Source organism: Peromyscus maniculatus, chromosome 10, assembly GCF_049852395.1.
Source record: "Peromyscus maniculatus bairdii isolate BWxNUB_F1_BW_parent chromosome 10, HU_Pman_BW_mat_3.1, whole genome shotgun sequence".
NCBI classification, from domain to species: Eukaryota; Metazoa; Chordata; class Mammalia; order Rodentia; family Cricetidae; genus Peromyscus; species Peromyscus maniculatus.
In genome coordinates, this window is record NC_134861.1 from 1,723,653 (window position 1) to 1,744,366 (window position 20,714).

The following is a 20,714-nucleotide window of genomic DNA, read 5'->3' on the forward strand; positions in this document are numbered from 1 at the left end:
GGGTCCCTGAGCCAGACATAATCCTGGCCCAGCTGCCCATGGTGACCTGTGAGTGACTTACTCCCCCTGCTTAGTGTCTTCTGGGCACTAGGGGGCGGTGGAGAGCGGTGGGGTACAGGGACTGTTAACCCCAAGCTGAGGGTCATAATGAAGCTTCACTGATACAGGGCACCTAGAGCCAGGCATGGTATTCAGTCAGTGCCCTGTTACTACTTGGAGCAAATTAGCACCACGGATTCTGGTTCCTGATGGGAGGCACATCCCAGCCCTCAGCTCCGGGCAGGCCTCTGGCACCCAACACACAGCATGCAGCAGGAGTGCCTTCCTGACTTTGCCTCAATCCCTGCCAGGAAGGACCAAGCATGAGAACCGACACAGCAAGAGAGGAGCTGGGAGCAGTTGCCAGGCACTTGTGTGAGGTCACCTCAGACTTTCCACATTAGCCCAGCATCCATCAAAGGACCTCCCTTCGGTTCAGCCAGATTCTGTCTGAATTCTTGTCCCATAGAATGTATTAAAATGGAAATTGTATAGATAGCCCCTCACACTGTTTTGTCTGTAGTGACCTAAATAAACCTTCCATCTGTACTCCTGACCAGTTCTGACCCATCATTTTTTCTTTCATCAACCTTATATAGTCACATGAATCAAGGTGTGTGTGCACAGGTACATGAAAATCTGCTACATGGAGAGTGTCTCACACCCTGTTTTGGTAATTGAATAGAAAATCCTGGTGATGTTTTCAGGCAAACGAACTGGCCTCATCCCTTTAAAATCTTGCACACTCTCTCCTCATGCAGCTGTGGTGTGATTTTTCTCAGCAGGTCTCTGTTGATGGGAATATGTAATACTGATCCGTTTCTTTGTTTTACAAACAGTATTTCTGTGAATCTGTTTGGTGTAACTTTCCAGGACTGGTCAAAGGGCACATTCCAGCTTCAGGCAGACTAACCTGTATTCACAGGGCCTCAGTGTATGCAGGTTTTGATGTAACCTCTCCCTGCCTCGGTTTGGGAAACAGCTTGAATGTGTCCCCGTGAAATGAGCACAGGACAGTTGCAATTAAAATGTGAATGCTCAGCCTTAGATGGGACATCTGTGTCACATCCTTTGTCTCTTCCTAGACTCGGGGATCATTGCTGGAAAGAGTGGAAGAGCCAGGGGGACCGATGAGTCCAGGGAAAGAATGTTTTAGGGATACAACAGACCATAGGAATTTAGTATCTGTGACAACGTGCATGAGACCCACGCCAGCTCAAGTCAGACTGAATCCCAGCAGAAGGGAAATGAACATGGGTCTCACCCCTAGCCAAGGGGATAGTAATAGTTGGTAGCTGCTGGAAGAGGGAGAGTCAGCTTTCTCTAAGAGTGCAGGCCCGGGTGGGTGGACCACACTGCGGTAGAAGGCCATACATCTGAGTGTAAATGGGCAGCACAAACTGTACCTGATGGATCCAATAAAGAAGAAATACAAAGTTGACTGGGTAGGGAAGGGAGGGGGTCAGTCTACGAGGAGTTGGCAGAGGGGTGAATATAATCAGGACACATTATGTGTGAGTATCAAAGAACTAATTTTTGTTTTCAAGACAGAGTGTCTCTGTGTAGCTCTGGCTGTCCTGGAACTCCCTCTGTAGACGAGGCTGGCCTTGAACTCAGAGATCTGCCTGTCCCTGTTTCCTGAGTGCTGGGATTAAAGACATGAGCCACCACCACCCATCTAGAACTAATGACTTTTTAAGTGGATGAGAAGAAAGTAAAAAGAAAAGCTGGGGATTAGGAGAAAGTATTTTCGAGTCACGTGTCTAGTCTTTCCTTATTTATAATATTTGGGGGGATCTTTAGGGTTTTCAGTGTAATAGATTATGAATGTAAGTATCACGTATTGATTAAAATTAATTCACTCACACTGCCAGCACTAAGTGAGGGCACATGATGAGAAACTAGGTGGGGAGCCCCTGTGCATTCCATCAGGTTTCCCCCAATGAGAACAGTTTACAAAGCTGCAGGGTTGGGGGGTGGGGATTGAACTCAGCACAGCCAGGATTTCCGCCACTTTGTGTGAGCTGAGCCCCATGTGGGTCCGAATGTCCTCCACGGCCAAGGTCCTGAGCCAGGCCACCTTGACACTCCCACTGGCCTCTTAGAGTCATGTCCACACACTTCCTGCAGAGAAAGGACTGACTTTTCCTCTCAAGGGTATTTAAATGTGCCTGTGCTGCCTAGTCTCAGGTCAACTTGACAGAAGCTAGAGTCATCTGAGAGAAGGGAACCTCAACTGAGGAAACGCCTCTAGAGGATCTAGCTGTGTGGCATTTTCTTAATTAGTGACTGACAGGAGAAGGCCCAACCCATTGTGTGTGGTGCCACCCCTGGACTGCTGGTCCTGGGTTCTATAAGAAAGCAGGCTGAGCAAGCCATGGGGAGCAAATCAGTAAGCAGCACCCCTCCATGGCCTCTGCATCAGCTCCTGCCCTGCTTGGGTTCCTGACTTGATTTCCTCCAATGATGAACAGTGATATGGAAGTGCAAGCCAAAAAAAAAACCTTTTCCTCCCCAACTTACTTTTGGGTCACAGTGTTTCATCATAACAACAGGAACTCTAAGACAGTGCCTGATGCTTTAAAAAAAAAAAAACATATATACATGTTGTTTTTAATGGAGAACAGCTGCCTGGAAAGGCTCCAGATCCCTTGCCTTTCTTCCGCACATCACTCTAGTCTTTAAATCTCTAGCCAACACCATCAAGCTGTTGGTGCTTGCTCCTTGAGGTCTGGAAACATTTGGAGGGCGAGAAGGGTTGGCCCAGCCTACCTTGCCCTGGAGCTTCTCCTGGAGGCTCACAGCCTCATCCCGAGCCGCCTGCAACTCCCGCAGTGCCCAGCCCTGGTCCCTGAGCTGGCACTGTAGAGTCCGCACCTGGTGGTGGAGCCGCTGTACGCACAGTTTGGGGTCTTCCTCGGGGGCATCGGTCTTGGAGGTCTGGAGCTGAGAGAAGGAATTGTGGGTGAGTAAGTTCTCAGGTGATAATGTGCCATAGCCAACGACCAGTACCTGTTCTATGGTCTTGTTGTCTGTCTGTCTGTCCTGTTTGGTTTTTCTCACAGTAGAAGGAAGAAAGGAAGGAAAGTGAAAGAGAGAGGGATGGAGGGAGGGATGCAGGGAGGAAAGGAGAGAAAGAAGAAAGGAGCAAACCACCATCTCAAATTCTGTATCCCTGCCTGTGATTGCTACTGTCCATTCCTCACATAGCTTGCCCTTAGTGCCTCGATGTGCACATATGAGTGTGTGGGTCATGGAGGATATCTTGAGAGGGGTTGGGGGATTATATGGAACCCCAGAACAACATCCCAGAATATTATTCTCAAAAATACACAAAATAGGATCTATCAACCAGGGTCCTATTTAATCACGGTCGGTCACTATTGTACTGAAACACAGAGAAATGGATGAAATTTCACACACAAATAGACACTCATTCCACTAAAGCTTCATGACTTTAGATAGGACAGACGATGCCGAATTTCCCATGAGCACTGGCTTAAACCAGCTCCAAATAATCTCTTATTCTCTGATGGAACACCAGGGTAACAGATTTCACAGGGATACCAGGAGATGCAGGGAGAAAGGAACTTGCTCACCCCTCAGGGAAGTGGGTTCCACGGTAGGGACAGTGCTGCCCCCAAGTGGTCCTGTGTGGTAAGTCCTCATTGTTTTACTAACTTACATATGCATACATATGCACACATACACATACTTTCCTTTATAAATTTTTAAAGATTAAAAATGCTAATTTATGTGTGTGTGTGTGTGTGTGTGTGTGTATGTGCAACACATGAGTGCAGTGCTCAAGGGAGCCAGAAGACGGTGTCAACCCCCGCCCCCCTGGAGCTGGAGTTCCAAGTGGTTGTGAGCTGCCTAGCATGGGTGTTGGGTCCTCTGGAACAGCAGTAAGTGCTCTTAACCCTGAGCCATCTCTCCAGCTCCTCTATGAAATTGGACACAGGATACATTTTTCTTTCTCCCATCATGTGCCATGTGCATTTCCCCACGGCTGTTAGTATCGGGCCATCTGCAGTCACGCTCAACTTGATCGTGCTAATGCTGTGGGGAGATAGACCTTGTCCATGACAGGCTCACACCTGTGGGTTGTGGACCTGAGATCACAGTGGGAGGATTTATGAACCTATGAGCGAGGTGTGATCAACCCTGATCATAACACTAAGGGAGGGACTGGGGAGCTCAGAAACTCACAGACACCCTTGTCCCTCACTTTATTTAAAGCAACTCGTTCATCTCATGACTCCCACCATTCCACACTCCAGTGGGAGAGGGTGGAAGGGGTCCCAAGCTATTCTGAGTGGGAGGAGGGGAGGAGAAGCGTGGAGCAGGAGGGGAGCAGGGTCCATGTGACTCTGGGACTGATCGGATATCTCCCTGTGAACAAGGACCACAATAGCAGAATGTGATATTTTTCTTAATTAATAGAAATTCATGCTGCGTAGGCCTGAGACTCACAGGCTGGGGCCTGTCAGGAACAGATGGGTGCTCCGGATGGTTCCATAAAACTTATCTCCAGACTCCAAAACAACGTGGCCTTTTGAGAAGTTTGGTGGTTTGTTGCCACCTCCTGCCTCTGGCGGCTTGGACAAGGGCTCTGCGCCATGAGTCCAAAGAGAGTGGCCGCAACACGGTCTGGTATTAGACGGGGAAACCTGCCTGTTGCCTGAGTCTGTCCTACACAAGTGACTTCATGCTGTGCTTGGGCTTCGGGACAGCAGGGACACTGTCCCACAAGAGCTCTGGCTGTCAGGGAGAGTGACAGATACAGGTCGTTCAACCCAGTTGGTAAAAGGAGGCCCAGGGGCTCTGGGAACCCTTAGGAGGCTCTGCGCAGAGTATCTGGCCCGATCCATGCTGTGGTGGCAGACACCATGGTCCAGTACCAATCTGTAGCATTCATGAGTTCTGGTGATACAAATCCCTGTCACAATGACGCTGATGACGGCAGAGCTGCGAAGAGCTGTGCCCAAGGCAGCTCCACTACCCCTCCGCCCGGAGCCCAGTCTGCAGGGCTGCCCCGAACATGAGACCCAAAGGTCAGTAGCAGTTCCCAGGTGAAAGCCGGGATGCACAGAGAGGCCAGTGAGGGATGCAGAGAACTCACGTTGCAGTTCAGGGTGCGGCGGGTGGGGTGTAGACTGCAGCCTTGGAGACTGCAGCTGCAGCCTTGGAGACTCTCAGCTGTGTGTGCGCTTACTGTAAGAGGTAGGGGTTCACATCAAGTATGACAGGAAGCTGTGAGAGGGCCATAGGCTTAAAAGTGACTGCTACAGAAAGAGGGACCTTTCTTTATGCTCTGTCCCTGATCATCCCTAAATCCTGTGGACGTCACCTCTAGTTGCTAATTCTGCGTTTCTCAACTGTATGTCACCTCCTAGCTGTGATCCCCAAACTCCCTCTGTGGTCCTCAAACTCTCTCTCTCTTTCAGACACACACACACACACACACACACACACACACACACACACACACACACACACACACCACCTCAGGGCAGGGTCAACTAGCCAGCTCTGACATTTTTTCAACAGCCTTTCACCTTCCACCTCACACCACAGCCCTGGATGCTGTGGTGTGGTCACACCAGCTCGGCTTTCTTTTTCAACAAGCCTGGCTTTTCACGGCGCCAGAGCCCGGGCAGCCATCTTGCAAAGCCCTGAACACTCTCTGTATTCATCTCCTCGGATGTCCAGTTCTTGCCTGGTCAAGTCAGAATAGCTATTCTTGAAAAACTAGGAAATCCAGGAAGAAAAGACAAAAATAGTTGTTTGCCAGCACTGGAAAGTGACTGGGGGAGCGGCAGGGGTCGGGGGATGAAACACAGCCAAGTGCGGGGAACCCCTAGGCTTCTCTCTGAAACGCCCTGTAGACCACAGTTCAGGAACTTGCTCCAACGCTGAGAGCAAGGCCGGGAGAAAGGGTGAGGATGGAGTTCAGGTATGTAAGGACAGCCGGGTGTGGGACTGAGGACAGAGAGCGGCATTCAAACAAACAGAACAAAATGCTGCCCTAGAAACGCCATCCTCCATCCTTCGCTGGGAGGGCAAACCACCAGGACCTCAGGGCCACACGGTGCTGAGAAGGCGGCAGAGTTTGGGCTGAGCCAAGGTAAAGCCATCTTGCTGAACACTCCGGGAACTCAGCCAACATCACGGAAGGGTGGATGTCTTAGGAGCAAGTGCCACACCGTGACAGTCACTGCACACCCTAGGACTGAAAGAGACTTGCATGGGAATACAATGACCAGACACCACCTCACGAGGGGCCAGAAAGAGACACACACAGCCGTGCAGGAGGAAGAGGTGACCAGGGACCTCTATCACTTGTCACGTGCAGGTCCAGCGCCACAGAGCTCTTAGAATGGCCGGATATGAGAAGAAACTGTGAAATGTGACATCTACCAAGAAATCAGACCAACAGGAATAGGCTAAGAGAAGATCCAGATGCTGGAGTAGAGACGAGACCTGCCAAGTGGCAGCGGGTGCGTATTTCCACATTTGAAAGATAGACTGAACAGAGGAGAAGATTAACTATCTCAGCACATGGTCAGCATCTCTCCCTTGTGAATAATAACATGGGTAGTCTAGATGCACAAAGCACAATGAATCAGGAGCTCACTGGGTAAATTTATCAAAAGGTGGGTCACACTAGAACACACAGTTAGCAAATTAAAGCCAGTAGAAAACCCAAAACAGAAGCACAGGCCTGAAAAACCAAGACAAACTTCTTTCAAAGATAAAAGATTTGGTCAAAAAGCCTGGAATTCCAGAAGGTGAAAGAAAAACAAGACAATAAATAAGACAAAAGGACAACTAGGGGACTGAAGAGATAGTTTGTTGGCTGACGTGCTTGCTGCAGAGCTAAGGACTAGAGTCCATGCCCAGCACCCATGGTAAAAGCCAAGTGTGGTGGCATACATCTCCAATCCCAACACTGGGGAATGTAAGATGCAGATTCCTATGGCTCATTGGCTGGTCACTCTAGTCTAATTTGTGAGCCCTAGGTCCCAGAAGATCCCTGTCTGGAAAAAAATGCAGGTGGATAGCTCCAGGAGAATGACAGCGGAGGTTGACCTCTGGTACACACACACACACACACACACACACACACACACTGCACAAACACACACACATTGCACACACATGCACTGCATACACATATGCACTACACACACATTGCACACACATGCATTACACATACATATGCATTGCATACAAACATGCATTGCATACACACACACATACACTTCACACACACAGGCACACATGCCCAAACACACATACACTATACACATACACACATATGCACCTCTGAACATGGGAAAAATTTTTAAGGAGATGATAACTAAGGATTTTTCAAGTCTGAAGAAAGACATAAATATCTAAGTTCAAAGAGCTTGGGAAAATGTGTATAAAAAATACAAACAGAACCATAGCTAGATCCATCAAGCCATCAAAAATCAAAGATAAAAAGGAAATCTTCAAAGCAGCCAGACATGATGACATAAGTTTCTTCCGGGGCTGGAAGAAATAATGACAACTGGTTTCTGAGCAGAGCTGGTGGGAGGCAGAGGCAGTGGAAGGCAGCCTTCACCATGCTGCATGAGGGGAAGCTGCCGACCCACTGTGCTGAATCTAAGAGAAGAGATCTCCAGCGCTAGTGGAAACAATGTTTCATAAAGAGAAAACTCTCACTCTGAGAAATACCAACAACACGTTCCTCCAAATTCGTGTGGAAGAATAAACACCACAAAAACACCCAGATATTTGCAAGAAAGATTAATGGCCGCTCAAATCAGCAGGAACAATGACTCCTGAGGCTTATTGTACATTGAAGCAATGTATAACAAGCTAATAAACAATTAGCAAAGTTAGGCTACTGAAATATTTTTTTGCATGATTTGGGACATGATACAAAGGCATTAATCTAAGGCAAATCTAAATGATACATACATCCTGGAATTTCTAGAGTGGCCACTAGAACAATAATAATAAAGTATACAAGGATATAAGCTATTGTAAGAGAAAAACTCATATATATATATGCATATACATATACACATACCAATATATATAAACTCATATATATATACATATATGCATATACATATACACACATACCAATAAGACGGAGTGCAGACAATAAAGGAAACTGGTAAAAATCCAAAAGCTGTTCTTTGAGATAGCGACTAGAATTGCTGAGGAGAGAGAGGGAAGAAGGAGCCAGCAATAGAGAGTGAGGGGGAGGAGCAGATGGAGACACAGAAAGGGAGAGAGAGAGGCAGGATGCTGGAGTGGTACAGGGTCCCAGCATCAGGGGTCCTTAGACATTAACAATGTGAGCATTTCACCCCGGGAATTATAAAAGTTGAGATTTGTCTTGGGGCAGGAGGTGATCCCATGTCTGCACCGAAGTCTCACGTCTCTACAGAACCAACCCAATTACATTCTGCTGCGTTACCTCCCATGGTTGGTCTGCAACAACTTTTAAGACCCAACCTGAAGAGTGATGCCTTGGGCTGTTTGAGCTATTACCCACTTGGAAAAATCCAAGGCATGACCTCAAAGTGCAAGCCCCTCCTCCATTCCACTCTTTCTTCTCTGGATCCTGTGGGAGGGTCAGGCTTACCTGGCCGGTCAGTAGGGAGACCTTGGGTCAGTCTGCGTGGGTTCATCCCAGCTGCAGCCCTCCCTAGCTGGGTGACCTCAGACAAACCCCTTCACCTCTCTGCCTGCTTTTCTCATCTGTCAAATGGGGCTGATGGTCGAACTCCCTCCTACGGCTGCCACAGGGATACCTAGGTCTTGGGGTGGGGGTACCCCACTGCAGAGCCAGCAATACAAGAGGGAAGGCAAGTCAACCTACCTGAAGGCTTCTGCTCAGGGACCCCTGAGACTGTCCTGGTTGCATGGAACACCGTGGTGTCTCCTGTTCTTTTTGCAGCCGAGCTCCGTCTCCCCTTGTCCCGTTGGTGTGTGCTTCCTGAGGCCCTGAAGTGACTGCGCAGACTGATGGGGTGGAACTAGCAAGAGCCCTGCATCTGGTATCTTCCAAATCTAAGGAAGGTCCTGCCTGACCCCAAGTCACACCTAATTTCTCATCCCAGGGTGGCCCACAGGCTCTTGTGATCAGTTGTCCTGAAAATGGAGTCACCTGGACCTCTTTGTCTTCAGTGTGTCCCTTGTCTCCTGCCATCTTGGAGTTTCCCTGGGAACACCGCTTTTCTTCCCCTGGATCCCTGCTCCTCTGCAGGACCTCCCGCTCCAGGCCTTGAACTCTGCCTACAAGGTGCTTGTTCTCGCCCTGCAGAGCCCAGACCATGTCTTCTATCCCTAGCACTGTGTCCTTTATCAGCCCTTTGTAACTGACTCCGAGCTCTGAGATCAGAGCCCTGAGCTCTCTGTTTTCCTGGGTGGCGTCCTTCATCTTGCTGCCAGCTTTCCTGACACTCTGGGACATGGCTTTGTGCAGCCGGCCCAGGTCCCCCTTCAGTTTCTCATTTTCCTCTTCCAGCTGGGAAATCTTGCAGTAACTCTTCCCATTACAGTCCTCCAGGTCAGACACAGCCTGCAGACACTGGTCCAGCTCACGCCTGAGGTGGACCAGCTCTCCCTGCAGTGTGTGGTTCGCCTGCTCCAGCCTCAGTGCCTTGGCTGCTTCTCTGGCCAGCTCTTCTTCACAATGGCATCCTTCATGGTGACATCCTTCTTGGGCTCCCCGAAGCCTGGCATGATCAAGCAAAACCTGACTTCTCTCTTCCTTTGGGGTGGCAAGGAGCTGATGGGACCTGCTCCCCGCCCTCTTAAGGGTATACCATGTTGTGGGGAGTGGGATCCCACCCAGCTCTGCAGGGCCCCAGTTGGCTTTTTCCCCATCGAGTGCTGCTCCTGGAGGAACATCTCCAGTGCATAGGGCCACATCCTCTTCCCGCCTCCCTCCCTCACCATTCCTGCTGGATTTTGCATTCAGATCCTGGCTACCTGATGCCTGCTGAAGGCACACATCCCCTTCAACATCCAACCATGTATGAGTGACACTCTGGCTCTCTTTCATCAATGCTGACATCTGCTGGGGATCTCCACAGACAAGCTTCAGGTTGTTCAGCGGCTGGAAGCAGGCCTCCCTCTCCCTCTCCAGTGTGTCTATCTGCAGGGTGCACCTGTCCTGTCCTGTGACCAAAGCCTGTGAGGGGCAAGGACCTTCACTGCTGGCACCTGCTGGGGCCCATTTGGGAAACAGCAGCCAATCTTGATCACCCATTGGTAGGCGCTGTTCCTGACCCACATGGGCCATGACGTCAGGCTGCTCAGGGACTCCCAAAGAAGTTGGGCTGGGTGCCCCTGGGAGCTGCATCTTCTCCTCTTGGTCTTCATCCCCAGACCTCCCCTTCTGCAGATGAATGTCTTCCAAGCACAGCTGGTGGTCCTGCTTGCCCTGTGCCCTCCTCTGGACCTCTTTGCCATTACCTGATGGAAGCTGGCTACCATTTGGCTCTGGCTCTCTGGTCTCATGGGCCCTGGAACTTGTGGCCTCTTCCTCCTTCTCTGATAACAGTTTTCCCAAGAGTTCCCAGCTACATCCTTCCACACTCCCTCTCTTTCTCAAGGAATCAGGACCCTCCTGTGGCCTAGAGGTTGTTCCATGCAGAGTCGGTATGAGACATTCTGGCCGGAGGCGAGGACAGTGGGCCACGGGCTGGGTCTCTGAAGCCCTGCTCCCTTCCTGCATGCCCTCTGGGGCTTGGACCTCCGTGTCCAAGATCAGCTTCCCACTGCTTTCCTGGTCCAGCAGGGCCTTGACCTCAAGCTCTGATTTTATCATTCCCAAGGTTCCCGTCACCTCCCACTTCTCTGCACTTGCAACTGGAGGTCCACTGCTCTCTTCCCACATGCCTCTGGGCTCCTTGGACCCTTTTGTGGGAAATGGGCTATTTGAAATGAGTGGGGACTCCCGGATGAGGGAGGTGACATGGCTCCTTGCCAGATCACAAGGCCAGCCAGGGGGTGCCACAGCCCCAGGGGCAGGTGAGGGCTTGCTATCCAGCTCTTCTTGGGTCTGAAGTTCTTGTAGGAGGTCATCCGGAAGCAGAAGTGATAGGAGGAGCTGTGGTTCCCCAGCAGGTCCCCAGAGGGGGAGCGTGGATGTGGGTAACAACAGAAGGGGTTCCTGGGCTCCAGCAGCTCGAAGACTCTCTGAAACTCCTGCCGGCTCCAAGGAGCAGAGTGGCTCATCCATGCCTGGCGCTGGGAGGCAGCTACACAGCAGCCCAAGAGTCTGTCCATCTAGACGGGGCTGGACAAGAGCACCCTGCAGGTGGAGAGAGGAGATGTGGCATGAAAGAGTCTCTGCCCGCTGAGCACCACCACCACCCCCCGCAACATCTGATCATGTCCCACCCCCAGTGCTCTCTAAAGCCACTCACACAGCTGGACACATGTTCTGCTCTTCTACTTCACGGCCTTGGCCTGAGTTCTTCCCATTGCCCAAGATTCTCCTTCTCCCAGATATTCTCAAGAAAAACCCCTTCATCTCAAACCAAACATTGCCTCCTCACAGAGACCGGACCCCCTGGGCACTCACTCCCTGGCCACTTATCACCACTCACATACTGCACCATAACGGGTCATACACAGATGTCTATAGGGGGGCCCACACTCCCCACTGCTCTTTCCTATCTAACGTGGTCTCCGTGAGCGCCACAGAACGTGAAGTTATAAATGAAGTTCGATTCTGCAGGAGCATGAGCCACCCTGTGGCATAGTCTACACAGTATGACGTGAACTGTCTATTCCCCTGGGGCATAGGGGCTGGCCTTTATTTTGCCCCAGGCCTGGGCCAGTGCCAAGCTCACCTGAGAGGCTCTAGACCACTCTGAATGTCTTTGTAGTCATTTATACCTCGTGTCTATGCAGAAAGGATGATGCCTGGCTCAGAGCAGCCGAGTGGAGCAGGAGAATGGGTGACAGACCGGGGCTCCAGTCAACTTCTCTACCATCCCCTGAGCTTCTCAGTCTCCCTGGGTTAGAGTGAGCCGTGGGAATGTGGACAGGATCTTGGCAGGGACTCTGACCAGCAGGAAGAGGCTTAAACTTTGCCTCTAATCTGGAGGGAATCGCTTGGCTTCTGGAGTCACACACCTGCATTTGTAAACTGGATATCCTTAAATTAAAAGATCTAGCCTGGGCCTCAAGGGCAGCGGCAACACAGTTCTAACACAGTGATGAGATTAGAGACAACAGAATTAGCAGAGAGACAGATGTGGCACTGAAGCTGAGCACATGCTATTTCAGAGTGACAAAGGACTGTGTGGAATTTCTTCCTCTATATGGAGCCAAACAGCATGAGGGGATGGTTTGGGAAGTGAGTGAATGAACAAATGTATGTATGTATGTATGTATGTATGCATGTATGGATGGATGGATGGATGCATGGATGCATGGATGGATGAGGTTCAGAACCACAGAGCCACATCAGGACACCACTCCCAGTTCAGCTTTGTTCTTTAGGACCAGAGGCAGAAGCCGAGGTCAGTGGTTTGGCCACAGCATCAGGAAGAATTCAGATCCAGCTCCTGAGATCAGACCATTGGAGTGACAAGAAGAAGGAGGTTGGAGCTCTGCACTTCAGAGCTGGGGAGCTCTGGGGATTCCCAGCATCCCTCGGGTCTCATCATCTCCAGATAGGGATGCAGTACTTCTTCTGCAGGTGGTCCAGGTCTTCACTAAGGCATCATGAGTGTCTTGGGGTAGCCCAACCCAGGTACTTAGTTGGGTTTCTTTTTGCCCTACCCTACTTCTTGGCTAGGTCTCAGCAAACTGCATCCCATCCCCTCAAACCGCTCTCTCAATCATTTCCAGAATATTCTTCCAGATCTGGAGCTTCCTCACAAGAAGAGCCTCCCCAGGTGGCCACATCACCATGCACATAGGAGGGCCACCAAGGCTGCACTGATCTTCATATCTACAGAACCCTCTGGCCTCACCTGTCTACGCTCAGACCCTGGCAGGTCTCCCTGGAGCTTGTCTGTGGTCCTTGCTGGCACCACCAAGCAGGGGGCTGGTCTATCTCCAATACAGCTGTGGGGCTCTTCTGAGAGCTGGCCTAGAACAGCAAGACCCTGAGGTTAAAATCCCTCTAGGAAGATCAATGCCAATGACCAACAGCCATGTCAGCTGACAGATGTCCCTCTTGACTCGGGTCTCTTAGCCCACAGTGACTCCTGATGAGCCCCACTCTGATGAGCCAGGCAAGGACCTGAGGCTGGAAGATATAAATGACCACCAACTGTGAGCAGAGGAACTGGTTCTCAAGATACTTCCATGGACCACATCGGGACTATTCTCATGAAATTTTTGGACTCTCAGGGTCCTCACCTGTCAACAGGGTGATACCCCCACCCTGACCCTGTACAGATTTCAGGAACAGCTCCACCAAGTCACATCTCATCTTGGCCCACCCAATAGCTCTGCTCCCTAGACATGACTGAAGGGTGACATCAGCTGCCTCCTCCTGCAACCATCAGCCCTGGGTATCATGAGACTTGGACTGCTTTTATGTCTTGAGGGCTGAGGATGAACAAGCAGGGTCTCCTATAGCAGGGAGGTAAGAAACTATGTCTGACAGTTAGAGACCAGGGATCTCAAAGCCCGAGTAGTTCTCAGACTGACAGTCACAAGTCTCATCCTCAACCCAAAGAGTTGTCTGGGGTGGAAGGTGGCTAGGAAAGCCCCTGCTTATCATAGACATCTATGTGAGGACAAGGACCCACACCCAACCTGCAGCTGGCTGGTGCCTTTTGAAAGCTGAGTGCATAAGTTTAAGTGTCCAGTTATCCTAAGCTAATGGCCCCTGAAACATCACACCCTGATTTTGCATTGACCAGCTGTGTGACCTTGAGCCTCTCTGACCAGCTGTGTGACCTTGAGCCTCTCTGACCAGCTGTGTGACCTTGAGCCTCTTTGACCAGCTGTGTGACCTTAAGCCTCTCTGAGCCTTGGGTTGTCTGTAAGGAGTAAACAATCCTGCCTAACACTGTAAGGATAACATGAGGACTAAGTGAGCTGGCCCATCAGATGGATGTAGGTGGCCCCTCTATGTACCACAGCATCCACAAACCTGCTGGGGTTTGAAGTCCACAAGCATCGCTGTGGCAGCCTTGGATGCTGCAAGGATCCAGCACCTTTGCTCTGGGCGAGGGCAGAGAATCACTCTGTGCACAGCCCAAGGCACCCTTGAGAAAGACAAAGAATTGAACAGTCACAAGTGCCCTGGTGGAAGTGTCCACTCCAAGCCCATGCCTATGACCCCTTCATAGCAATAGTCAGACCCCTCCAAAGTAAGCAAACTAAGGTTTAGAGAGCAGTGAGCTCAAAGCCATGGAGCCTAACCTGGGCCACTGGTTTATCAGGCCACAGTGTTTCTGTTGACTCTTGGGATTCTTTCAGTAAGTTACAGGGGATGGCAGTCCGTCCTCAGAGTAGTCTGTCCATCCAGACAAGAAACTGTGTGTGTGTGTGGGGGGGTCCCAGCCTTGGTCCTGTATGGTCTCTCTGTCCCTCCAGGGAAAGCTGGCATCTACTCAGGGATTTTGAATGTTCCCCTGTGAGCAAGTCCTAAAGGGGACAGCAGCCAGTGACCTAGAAAGTGCCCCCCAGACCTGCAGGAGGCCAGCTGTGTGAGCAGAGAGGAACATGCCCAACATGGTCCTGGAGGCCACCTGTGAGCTGCTCCAGCTGTCATGACCACTGTAGGCTCTTGCCCCTACATGGTGGCCTCCTGGCCTGCCACCATGCTGGCCACGTTCTCTGCCTCTGGGCCTCTACACAGACCATTCCTCCTGCTACTTTAAGAAAGGGTCCTATCATCCAGCCAACCATCATACAGACCTCTTTGTAGGTCGCTCCTGGCCCTGGCTCCACCCCACTGAACATTTGACCAGCAAATTAAACTGGAAACCAAACCAGATCAGGATGCTTCCCGTTCCTCGCTCTTGTCCAGCAGGATAAAAATCCCATCTTCCCAGTCTCACACATATACCTTGTTCTGTGTTCCAGCCAGGGACTGTAGACCCCAAGGCATGGGGCAGGACTGTGGTTGAGCTAAGGGGTACCTGAGTGGCCCTGGGCAAACCCCCACACAGAAAACTGCCTCTCACCTAGAATCAGTTTTTCAACAGCTCAGTCTTTGGAGCATGCAAGCTATTGCAAGATTGTAGTAAATAAGGGCTAGTGTCCTTCAGAAGCAGTGGTCAAGTCCCCAGGAGGCTTTCTTTGGCCTTCCTTGACCTTTGTATAAATCAAGTCCCCATCACCCTCCCCCACGGCCCCTCCTTCTGCTACTCGGTGCTTGTGACCTCTTATCTATCTGTGCAACGGTTTGTGCTGTGCAACGGTTTTGCTTCTAAGTCAGGGCCCTCAGCCCCAGCTGTACCATAGATTCTTCCAGAAGCTTCCAACAAGGACTGACAAGAGCACTCGACCAATAGCAACCAGAGGACATAGGCAACAGTCCACATCCTAATTAGACAACAGGCTGCATTCAGACAGGCCACTGTCACCTGTGCTCATAGCCCTGTCACCTGCCTCTGTTTCTGCCCACTCGGTTCTCACCTGGCCATAATTAACAGCCTAAAAATCACCATGAAAGCAAGAGGGAAGATCAGAAAGATGAAGGAAGGGAGAGACAAATGCGGGAAGGCTGAAAAAGATGGAGGGAAGGAAGGATGGAGAGAAAGATCAGAAAAGAAAAAAATTAATGAAACAGGAAAAAGAGGGGATGAGCAGAGAAAGACTCAAGCTCCAGGTAAGGTGAGGAGAAGAGAGAGTAGGAGGAGAGGAGGAACGGGCAGGTGGAGGAAGGAAGGCTGCGGTCAGCACAGAGACACTTGTCTTGTTTCACCGAGGCCACACGTTCACCACAACACATACTGCACATCCCACTTGCGCCATGCTTCTCTGCCCAGATGACTTCAGGAATGCTCGCTGAGCCCCAGCTAAGGACTGGGCCTGGTTCCGTGGCTGGGGACACAGCCACAGAAAATGCACAGGCTTTCTGCCCCAGGCAGACCTCTAGGGGGCGTCCTACATGCTATGATGCTGAAATGATAACTTATCTGGTACACACACACACACACACACACACACACACACACTTCATGAGTGATTGATTCAGAAGTCAGAGAGGGACAGCAACTTGTCTTAGGTCACACAGCAAGTCAAATGGAAAACAGGAGAAGAGTTGGCCTTGATCTTTCCCAGCACTGTGTTCTGCTCAGCCTGAGGGAACAATGGCCTGGACTCTGGTGTGCCTTGGTGTGTGATTCTTCTGTGATACAATGATGTCTAGACACAAGCATCTATGTGTCACAGTACATCGTCCTGTGATTTTTCTCTAAGCACAGATAACAGAAGATTTCTCCTTACACAAAACATAAACTTTATCTTTGTGCATTTTTTTTGTTGTTGTTTCAATAGTTTAGAGGAAACAAATCCCGCCCCCCAAACTCTCCTGCTGTGGTTTTTGGGCTGCCTAATGTTCTCTGCCCACCTATCTCCTAAGTCCCAGCTTCTTAAAACGGGTGTCATGACCCACACGGGGTTGTACAACTAAGTGTCACCAAAAACTTGGAAATAGTAAAAGAGTTCTGAATGTCCAAGCACACCAAATGAACTCAGAATCAAACAGGTAATGAAAATGAGGCATCCCTGGTAGCGCTCACCCTTGCTGCTCTGTGCGACTCTATGCAAAAATACATACACACATCTACTCATTAGCATGCAAATTTGCTTTAATCTTTAGTAAATGTTAAACACATAAATATATAAAAGAATTGTTTAAAATAAGAATTTTATTACTCATCAGTAAATGTTTGGCTTGTATAACTACTTTTAAAACTTACTTTATTTGGGGCTGGAGAGATGGCTCAGAGGTTAAGAGCACTGACTGCTCTTCCAGAGGTCCTGAGTTCAATTCCCAGCAACCACATGGTGGCTCACAACCATCTATAATGAGATCTGGTGCCCTCTTCTGGCCTGCAGTCATACATGCTGTATACATAATAAATAAATACATCTTTAAAAAAAACTTACTTTATTTTTATTTATGTGTATCTGGATATCTGTGTGTGGGTATGCACATGCTAGGGACTGGGGGGGGGGGGGGGATAGGGGTATGTGCAGAGACCAGAAGAGGGCACCAGATCCCCTGGAACTGGTGTTACAGGCAGTTGTGAGCATCCTGATGTGGGTACTGAACAGCAAACCTGGGTCCTCTGGAGGAGAGGTACATGCTCTTAACCACTGGGCCGTCTCTCCAGTCCCTCTGCATCTGTTTTATATGCTGGCATGCCTACGTTGTGGGAAAATGTCTTACATGATAGGTATGATGAGTGATTTGAGAAACCCTGGCCTAAGCGAGACCATGCAGGCTCCATCTCACGGGGTGCTGAGGCTACCTTGGATTCTGCCAGCTGCAAACAGCTCTAAGGTGGAGACAGCTGTGCACAGCTGCTTAGCAGCTGCTAACTCCTGTCTTCAAAATGTGCTGTGGTCTGAATGGGAAGCGTCCCCCCAGGCTTATGTGTTTGAACCCTTGGTCCCAGAAAGTGGCTTCCTGGGGGCAGGCCTGGTGGTAGCACACACTTGATAGGCTGGCCCCATGTCCTACCCACTCTCTGCTTCCTGAGTGCAAACACGATGTGACCAACTGCCTCGTGTCCCTGATACCTGCCATGCCTGTCTCACCAGGCTGGGACTGTACCCCCAAGTCATGAGCTGAAATAAGCCTCCTTCCCTTACACTGCTTCTTGTCATGTATTCAGTCACAACAGTGAGAACAGCAAACATCTGTCCAGGGAGGTTCACGGTCACATAGTAAGTATAGGCATTCTTACAGCATTTAATGCTCACTGACTGACAGCCCTCCCCAAAGGCTTAGGTCTACAAAGGCCAAAACCCTGCATAGCAGTGGCTCCTTTAATAGCTGCATGTATTGACTATTTCCTTCTGTTTCTCTCTCTCTCTCTCTCTCTCTCTCTCTCTCTCTCTCTCTCTCTCTCTCTTTCTCTCTCTGTCTCTGTGTGTGTGTGTGTGTGTGTGTGTGTGTGTGTGTGTGTGTGTGTGTGTGTGTTGCTAGGAATTGGACTTAGGGCCTCACACATGCTAGGCAAGTACTTTATCACTTAATTTTTGGTCAAGTGTCTTTTTTTTTTTTTTTTTTTTTTTGGTTTTTCGAGACAGGGTTTCTCTGTGTAGCTTTGCGCCTTTCCTGGAACTCACTTGGTAGCCCAGGCTGGCCTCGAACTCACAGAGATCCACCTGGCTCTGCCTCCCAAGTGCTGGGATTAAAGGCATGCGCCACCACTGCCCGGCTGGTCAAGTGTCTTTTTAAAAGAGTTATTTATTTTAATTTTATGTGTACATGTGTGTGCCTGAGTAATTGCTGGAACATATGTGTGCAGGAGCCCTCCGAAGAAAGCATTGGATTCCCAGAAGCTGGAGTTATAGGCAGTTGTGATCTACTCCATGTGGGTGCTGAGACCCAAACCCTGGTCTTCTACAAGAGCAGCAAGAACTCTTAGCCACTGAATCGTCTCTTTAGCCCCCTTGACTCTATTTCTTAACACCCCTGCTTGCTTTATAGTGAACAGCAAAGCTGTGGTGGCACTGTCCTACAAAGGTGCAAGCAGGGGGCCTTCCCCAGCAATGAAAACATCCCCACAGATGTTGCCAGGGGTCACTCTACGTATACTGCAGGACGGGGAGATATAGAAAACATTCAGCAAGGCCCATCACCCCAGCTCCTCAGCTCCCAGATGACAGAGCACATGACTTTCATCTCTATACATAAGTGACCCTCCAGGCCGTGTCATGGCCATCTGTCTGTCTTCTGATGTCGCTGTTTAGAAGCCAGGACCACCACTGCTTGTTCCTGTGTCTGTCTCCCCTCCAAGCTCTAGAATAGCTGGGCCATACTTAGATCACACACACACACACACACACACACTCCAGTCCCAGGGCCCAGCACTGCTCCTGGGACACTGCAGAAGCCCCGTGAACACTCACAGAGAAGCACACCAACACACCAGCAGGCAAATGGCAGTTTGCCGCCCACCATCCTCCTCGGCTCCTTTAACTGTCAGGAGCCCTTCCTCCAAACTCCTCCTAGTGGCCCGTTCCTCTGGGGACTTAGCTCCTAAGCAACCTATTCTGAAAGTTGTCACCTATCTGAGTTTGGGCAAATGGCGTTCACTCCTCTAGACTCAGCTTAGGGACAGGGGCATTAGTGCCTCCCTGGCGGCTTTACAACATCTAAGGGAGCCTTTCAGGACCAGTGCTCCGTGGCTAAGCAGCACCTGAAATGTCTTCTCACAATGCCCGCCCTATAGCTCACAGCTCAGCTCCCAGAGTCCATCAGATGTAATAAGCAAGAGGGCCATCTTGGGAGTGGGATCTCTGCTCCCTTCAAACCTGGCTGCTTCCATTTGCTGGAGCATGTGACTTTCCCCACCTGCCTCAGCTCCCTCCCCTGTAAAGTGAGGGCTACTAACTCCACCCCCTCATCAGCTGGCTGCTGTGAGCACACAGCTCCAGGTAAATGGTAGCTTTGTGAAGACTGTCTGCTGCACAGGTCCCTACACATACTCACTCCATACCTCTTGCTTCCCAGTCTCTGTTCCTTACAGCAACACAGCCACATGAAGACAGTCTTGTGACCGGGGCAAGTGGCTTCTTGTGGTCATTTCCTCACTGAGCGGCTCATTCGCTGAGCATCCCAGTCCGTGGATGTCAGTCCCATCTCATAATAAGGATGCTGAGGCACACAAGTTCAATAACCAGCCCAAGACTATCCTAGCCAGTTTGGATCACCACTGGCCCCTAAGTGGGATCCCCCTGCAGTTCCCTATAGGAGTACCTTCCCCCACATCAACACACAACTCCTTCTACTGAGGAGTGTTGCACATCCCGTCCTGTGGGTTCCTAAGAGCAGCCTCTGTTTTTCCCTCTGCTCCATATATAGGGACCACTGTTTATGGACAACATAGGGGACCTTCAGTAGACGTCTTTGGGCTTTGATAGTCAATGAAGCTCCTTGGGGTGCAGGGCCTGCTGAAGAGAGAGCATGCAACAGTGAGGTCGTGGATGCTTGTGACTGGTGAAGGCTTTCCAGCTGAGGGTATAGACCCCACCTGGTCCAGCCACTGAAGAGCCCGGATCCCAAAAGAGCTACTGACTCTTGCCCCTGATCGAGAAAGAAGGACAGCAGAGGGAGGTGCGATTCCTTGCTGGTCCTGATGCTGTCTTGGTATCTGTGGCCAAATCACTTGCCCTTCCTGGGCAGTCCCTCCATCAGCCTTGTGGTTGTTCACTAACACATGAGGGATTAAAGGAAAGAACAGGAAATGGGCAAACAGGAGCAAGAGCCTGCCAGGCATCTAGGAACCCACTCTTCACAGAGAAGTGTTTTGAAGGAACAGTGAGTCCCAGCGCTCAGGATGATGACAAGCTGGGAGAATAAAGCCTCAGGCAAACCGCCTAAATGAAAGCACATTTATGGCACTCACAGAAAAGATGCTAAGTGACAAGTTCCATGTGCGCATCATTTATTTTCAGAATTACAAGGAGACAATGGTAAGTGTACACTTTGTTTTCCTCTT

The 20,714-nt window shown here is 50.2% G+C and overlaps 1 protein-coding gene across 2 annotated transcripts in view; it reads right to left on the minus strand.

The window, feature by feature from the left end:
- The window catches only part of C10H4orf50 (chromosome 10 C4orf50 homolog), a 93,375-nt gene that overhangs the window by 56,181 nt on the left and 16,480 nt on the right, over window positions 1–20,714 (minus strand). For both annotated transcript variants that reach the window (XM_076545686.1, XM_016004055.3), the window contains 4 exons: window positions 14,177–14,291; window positions 13,044–13,162; window positions 8,927–11,368; window positions 2,812–2,985 (listed from right to left, as the gene is read on the minus strand). In XM_076545686.1, coding sequence (XP_076401801.1) covers window positions 2,812–2,985; window positions 8,927–11,368; window positions 13,044–13,162; window positions 14,177–14,291 — 2,850 coding nt within the window. The remainder of the gene's footprint in view (window positions 1–2,811; window positions 2,986–8,926; window positions 11,369–13,043; window positions 13,163–14,176; window positions 14,292–20,714) is intronic.